The sequence below is a fragment of the Pyxicephalus adspersus genome, chromosome Z, assembly GCF_032062135.1.
Source record: "Pyxicephalus adspersus chromosome Z, UCB_Pads_2.0, whole genome shotgun sequence".
NCBI classification, from domain to species: domain Eukaryota; kingdom Metazoa; phylum Chordata; class Amphibia; order Anura; family Pyxicephalidae; genus Pyxicephalus; species Pyxicephalus adspersus.
In genome coordinates this window covers 36,346,576-36,354,017 of record NC_092871.1, presented here as the reverse complement: position 1 = coordinate 36,354,017, position 7,442 = coordinate 36,346,576, and the positions used below count along the sequence as shown (strand labels likewise).

The 7,442-nt window shown below is 35.0% G+C and overlaps 1 protein-coding gene across 2 annotated transcripts in view; it reads right to left on the bottom strand.

Moving 5' to 3' along the window:
* Positions 1-7,442, bottom strand: part of SMARCA1 (SNF2 related chromatin remodeling ATPase 1) — a 79,087-nt gene that overhangs the window by 56,573 nt on the left and 15,072 nt on the right. For both annotated transcript variants that reach the window (XM_072430773.1, XM_072430772.1), the window contains exons 3-6: positions 4,443-4,609; positions 4,074-4,174; positions 2,861-2,961; positions 884-1,063 (exon numbers count right to left, since the gene is read on the bottom strand). In XM_072430773.1, the coding sequence (XP_072286874.1) occupies positions 884-1,063; positions 2,861-2,961; positions 4,074-4,174; positions 4,443-4,609 (549 nt within the window). The remainder of the gene's footprint in view (positions 1-883; positions 1,064-2,860; positions 2,962-4,073; positions 4,175-4,442; positions 4,610-7,442) is intronic.

Sequence of the window (7,442 nt, the reverse complement as noted above, 5' to 3'; positions counted from 1 at the left end):
AATGAGAGTTTGAATTTTGTTCTCATTTTGTATTGGATTGAATACAAAGTCCTGTATCCAATCCAATACAAAATAATAGAAAAATTATTTATGTGGTTTTGTCTATAGGTATGTGACGGACACTATGGACATATTTCTGTAAGTTACAGGTCTACAATTTAAAAAAAAAAATTTCATGAAAACCTGTAACGCTTTTGGTACAGAAATCTAGACCTCAGTTTAACGCTCAGGTGGTCAAGCTTGCAGCTTTGTAAACACAATCTGTTGTCTCTACTTTTCTTTCCCTATTCTTTGAGAATTGTTATTACACAAACAGGAAAAAGGTAACAGCTTAAATTCTCCAGATCTCCTGGGAAAAAAACACCTGCATTTACCATCAGAAGCTAGAAATATGTCTGTGATATTAAGAGTAAAGACACTTGTGATGTTTTAGTAAACTAATTTTACATACATATACCACAAACAATGGATAATATACAGTGACAAGAAAGCATCATCAGTTCATACAGTAACTAAACTTAAGCCATTAAATAAAAACTTTTCATGTCACAAATAATCCATGATGGTAATATATTGAATGCTTTACTTTTCCTTGCTATTGAAAATGTATTATTTACACCAACTACTGTATATAGTGATTACTGGGTTTTGAAGTATTTAACAAAGTAAATGGCTTTTGAATAATATTTGCCGCTGGAGTAGTTTAACATGCTGACATATTGCGAGCACAGAATACCACTGTCATATATTATTTAAGGTCTTGGTATAACAAAGTTTTTTTGTAGCAATGTACTGAATAAAATAAAAGTTTAATGTACTTTCTTTCATATCAGTAAAATTTATAAGAGTGAAACTGTTGGAAACATTACATAGGATTTCTTACCCGTTGATCTTTGTCACCAATTAAACAAACTGCACGAAGAGAGGGGACCCAGCGTTTAAATTCATTCATCCAATTATGCAGAGTAGATTTTGGTACCAAAACCATATGTGGACCTGGAATGTTCCGGTAGTGTTTAAGGTACCCTAGCAAAGCGATTGTCTGCAGGGTTTTTCCTAACCCCTAAAAAATAACAGTTTGAAAATTAAAGTATATTCCTAATACTGGAAAATGCAATGCTTTCAGCTTAGTATGCAAAACAAGCCTATATTACTAAAACAATGCCCTTTATTTATGAAAACGAAGTGAGAAGATACACTTTCATCACCTGGGAGATCCATCAAACCTGTAATGGATTTCTTAAGTCATTTGCTGTTTGTTAGCAAATGTTTTCAATTCTGGATAAGATCCATTCCGAATTTTATAGATCACCTAGGTTCACTGATAAAAGTGTATCCTCTCCAGTCTTGGAGAGCCTTAATAAATCAGGCCCAAAATGTGTTAATAGGATTAATGTGTTAAAACATAAAATGTAACATCTTTTCAGTTATATACACCCCAACTTTGAAAAGTGATGCAATTGATAAAACACAAAGATAAGTTATAGGTGTGAGCAGGGAAAGTGCACACCTCATCTCTGTAAACTGTTGTATAGGATTGTCTTCTGATGTGCTGTAGATCTATTATATCTAATAAAAGTAGATAGTGAATGCATTTTGTTCCACCAGCAGCACAATGGAAACGGAGTGGTGCAGATTTGACCTTTAGTATTTCCTTATAAGTAATTTACCATCCTCTACCCAGACTACATAGATGTAACCGACTTTAGAACTATGGGGTTTATACAGGTTATGCCTAATATTACTAAACTGTACTTGACATAGCACATGATTCAATCACCCAAAAGCCTTTCTCCATACAAATATTTATGCTAGTATCTATTAACCCTCCCCTAGTGGTATTCCCGAGTGTGACCCGGGGTAGATTTACCATGCAAAAAGCGGTAATGCCGAGTCACACTCGGAGTTACTAAAAACATTAAAAAAAAATAATTACCTTGTTCCGTTGTCATCCCCCGGGGTCCTGCTGGTCCCTGCAGGCCTTCGGGACACATCTTCCTGTTTCGATCTTCAGCCGGCAACTGCAGAGACGATCTCCAGGGATTCCCGGTGACGTCGGTGCATGCGTCGGTGTGGGCGGGAGGAGCAGCGAGAAATTCAAATAAATTTGTATTGGATTCAATACAAAATAGCTGTATTGAGTCCAATACAAAGAAATCTTTATATATTATATATATATATATATATATATATATTTTTTATAATAAATATATATATTAAACATGCTACTGTACAGTTATATTACATGTTTCACTATTTTGTTATTTATTTTTTTTAACAATTTTTTTTTTTAACAGTCTTTTTTTATTTAAAGTTTATTATTAAATTTAATAAATTTATTAAATATTGGACATATTTTGGTGAGTTATGCCTAAGAATTAAAGGCCTACAATGTCAAATAAATTTTTCATGCAAAAAAATGTAACGCTTTTTGCGTGGAAATACGGACAGAATTAGAACGCTAGGGGGGTTAAGCATGATAGGCTGTGATGGGAGGGCAAAGTTATTTATTGCTTTGACTTAATAAAATGGGTAAAAAAGGCCATAAATACCCACTCCAGCAATCACAGGGACAGTTTTTGATTAAAACTTGCAGGTACTGAAAACAGGAATCTAAGTACAGTGGGATTTGTCACCCATTTTTTCTACCAAATACAGTCTATATAAGTAACCTCTACCCCAAGTAGACATTTAGGCCATGTAATACACACAAACCACCTGATCTGTTAACCACCTATTTGTTACCATTTTATTGTATTATTTGACATAATGTAAATACATTCAATAATGTTTACTATACTTCGATAAATATTTTGCTCATTAATATTATTCTGTGTTCCAGAAATAATATATGATTTACCATTTCATCAGCTAATATCCCATTAATGCCATTTTCATACAGGGAGATCATCCAGTTAAGGCCTCTGATTTGGTAATCTCTCAATGTTCCTCCTTTAATATCTACAGCACAAATAAAACAAATGAGTTACAAAAAACAAAGAGCGGTTTACACTAGCAGTTTTTACCAGTGATGTCCAATCAGCATCCAGCATTGGTTGTCCATTGTACATTGACAGGATCACTGGCTAAATTAGTGGAGCTCTGTCATTGCATTCCAGTGGCTGCCCTCTTTCTGGAATGGCTGGATGCATGTTATCAATAATATGATCTCTGTCTCAGTGGATCCATGTTGGATCAGTTGTTGCAGGATGTTAATTAGACACGGGGCTCTAAGATTGCAAATAAGCTCCCCATCCTCAGACTCCCACAATACAGAGGTTATATTGTGGGGAAGAGGTCCTGTTCCCATTGATGGGAGGATCTGGTATTTGCCAAAAGAATAGAGAGCTACACGTTTTTTGTCCTATTCCTTTTCAGCAAGCCAGATTTTAGGGAACTTTTATGTATAGGAGATGGGGCGCATATACTCGCTGTCCTATTCCCTATCCATGATGGTTACAAGCCTATTAACGGGTTAAGTTTCAACAACAGAGGGGACCCCACACTGTTCTTCTTTCTGATCATTAAAATCAGTACAAGTGCAAGTGTAAAGTACGAAAAATGTATGAAAAATCGAAGCAGATGACCTCAAATGGGCAACAATACAGGACAAATGAAGCAGTCCGACTATGTTCCTCCAAGAATGAAAATTGGTAGTTCATGAGGCAAGTTAAATATGTTCTGAGTTCCAACAACACCACACAACAACTAGAGATAACTTAAACCTAGGTTCTGGGGTTCTGGTACGCATGTTAGTGATGACAATCTGCTTTGTAAATATGTTTATGTGATATTTACAATTGGTTTTGAACAAATATTTTAATACAAAACTCATATATCTCAAATAAATCAATGATGCAAGTCACATGTTGACTATATATATATATATATATATATATATATATATATATATATAGTGCCAGCATGGGACTTGCATAATTTAAATGGTTACGTTACAAGTTAGTACAAATATCACAATATGCAGTATTTTGCTCTAAGCTTTTATCAACAAGTCCCAAATCAGGAAATAAATTACAAGGTCAACAAGTAAAAATCACAACAACTTTACGCACATGAAGGGGATTCTTCAAACCGCACACAGACGTTTGATGTTTTTCGACTTTCTGAAAGCAATTCTTCATCTTCTTCTTGCTCTGTCCGTCGGTGTCGGTTACTACATAAAAAAGAAAAAACATTACCAGTTTCTAGCTCTGTTATATATACAAAAAACTATTGCATTTTACATTTTTCTAAAAATACATTCACAAATTTAGTTATAAAAAAGCTTGCAATTAGCCATTTTACCAGAAAGGATTTCTATACATCCACTATTGCTATGAACTGCATAGAATGCTAGACCGATACATGGCTTATAAAATATCTGATGTATTCACATATCAGCTGTCGCATTAAATATAAATGAGTAACAGTAATTGACATACTCGCCAGCAGACAGTAATGTCTGTTTCTCATCCTTCTTTATCCTGGGGCGTCCTAATTTCACTTTGAGAGGAGAGGTTGGTGACTTCTGCGAAGCTGGCTGAATGAAATGTGCAAACAGCTCTGTCTGCTTCAGGAGAAATTCAAATCTTTTTGAACGATCTGTTTTCTAGAATACAATTCATAAATAAGGTTAAAAATTCTCATCTTCACATTTCCCACATCATCTTGCACATTTTTATTTTGTGAACATTGCAATGCATCTGGATCATATTGTGTTGCTATTTAGCTTTTAGGTATGCAACATTATGATTGCACCAATAGATTACAGTAGCATTCAAGAAGGACCTAATGCATAAAGCATGGCAACAAAACTATTCTATTGATAAATTACCAATTAATTTTTTTTTTTCAGAAAGACAGTGCAGGAAGAATTGAAGAAATGCAGATTACAAGTGCAGTGTTCAGTACTTATGACTACTTATAACTATATGATTTATGGCTATTTCTTCAATACATACACAGTACACTAATACATACTACTATTTGTACATGCAAAGTGCTTTTGTGTGCATGTAGTTACTCATTAATAAAAAATAAAAATAAAAATGGGAAAAACCTTATTTTAATTTGGATAATACGAAATAAAACATTTTAATATTATTGTAAAATATTATCAAAGAAATTGTTCCACCATGATTGCACCAGGAATTCTCAAGTGATAAAGCTTTGTAGATGAAAAAATATCAAAACTGCCATGTTTCCTGCAACAGCATCGCTGTTGTACCATTAAGGGAAAAGTATGCATTGGTGTTTTAAAAAAATGCCTTACTTTATATTTCCAAAACAGCATTATTATAAAGTACCATCTACTTTTGTTGCAGCACAAATGCTATTTTAGCATGAAAGGCTGTGTAAATTAAGCCCCTTGAATAGTCTTTTATTCAGACAACAGGTGGAACTTTGGGCTTCTTGTACTGCTCATTCCACCTACCACATGAAGAATCCTGCTGTATTGCTGAAATGGACAGATCAAAGTGAAACCAACACACACAACTTGATGGGTCAAAGCAATGGCTTAATATTATCCATCATTAATGATTAAGAGAAACATTGGGCCTGATTTAATAAAGCTCATTAAAGGCCAGGGCAGCAGAAGATACACTTTCATAAGTGAAGCTGGGTGATCCAGCAAACCTGGAATAGATTTCTTCAAAGAAATTTGCCATTTGCTAGCAAATGTTTTGAATCCTGGACCTAATCCATTCCAGGTTAGCTGGATCAACCAGATTCCCTGATGAAAATGTATCCTCTCCAGCCTTGGTGAGCTTTAATAAATCTGGGGGCTTTTTTTGCTGTGATGTTTCTTCTATTCCTATTCTTATTTCATATTGCCAAGAGAATCCTTTGTCATGCATTACATAACTTATTCAAATATATATACATATATATTTATACAGCTTTAAAACTTAGTGTACATTGGGAAACACATTTTAGGAATATATCTGCCATACTTGCAAATTCTATCATGTTTTATCCCTTCAAATATCCTGCAAGTATAGCTCCTAACCTTGAATGCTTTTTGGGTTAGTTGCAGTGTTGATTCACTAATTTCTGGTGGGACTGTCCCTCTTTTAGAACCATATCCCTTATTCCTTCTTTTCTCCACAGTTGCCACCCCCCCCCCCCTTACTTTTGGTGTGATGTAATGATCCCTATAAAATGTATTTTATTAAAAAAAATTGCAAACAGTCAGGTCTTTTATCGTAGAATTAACACAGTACATTGGAAATTGACATTGGTTAACCTCATCAGTGTCTTACTGCATATTCACTAACCAATTACAGGCTGCGATAGTACTTATCCAACAATCTGTGTTTTAACTTAGCTTACGATCACATCATTTACTTTTGACCACCATATTTATCTAAATGTTTGTGGACCCCTCTGACACCACTGTGCTTCATTAGTGCAGACATGTTAACAAGCATTATGTTTGGTGCTTGTATGTTGCATTAAATGCATGTACAGGTAATCCGTACCGTATCCGTACGTAAAGAGTTAAGGACATCCGACATACGGATGACTCCTGGATACGAACAGGGCTTCCCTGCTCCCTCATGTGCAAGATAAAGGCTTGATGGGGGGAGGGGGTGGTTTATATGACTTGCAACCTCAGTTGTTAAACCTAGCTGAGGTTGTGGGTGATTTTAAGGACTGAGCTCTTCTTCAACCTCTTGTGACTCTTTAATGACCAAGACAAACTCTGCAGTTGTTTCTTTTTGCATACACCACACTGCCTAATATTATGTTGAGACAAACATCTGTCCTAATTGCATTTATTAAAAATGTACCTGTTCTGACTTACATACAAATTCAACTTAAGAACAAACCTACAGTCCTATCTGTAACCTGGGGACTACCTGTACTAAATTTGGAAGCAAATCGCGCTGCAACCCATGATAATGCATTGCTAGATGTCTGCAAACATGAGGTGCCAATAAAACTGAATGGCACTGCATGGTACCAACATTAAACTAGGGATGGCAATGGGTTACAAGGAAGTTGTATTAAGTGAATTGATCTGTATACATATATTGTTACAATCAAAATTGCACCTAACATAAATGATCATGGTGCTGTACTGATTCTGGGATATAACACAAATTGCAGGTTTTAGGGAAAATGCTGCATTAAGGGACAATGCTCCCTAAATTAAAGAATAAAATGTAAAGAGGATAAAAACTTGCTGTCCAGAGTTCAGCTTTATGATAAGATTCTCTGGTAAGGTATCCCTTTGTGCATGCATTGAGCACCAATAGATTATTACAGTGGTGCCCAAACTTTTTTGATCCGCAGGGCCGCTGTTGACATTGGTATAAAACTCACGGGCCACACTGCAAATAAACATTAAAGATGTATGTTTAAAACTAGAATAGTTTTAATTTAAAATGAAATTAAATCAATTAAACCATGGTATGGTAGAAGTGATACAATTTAGG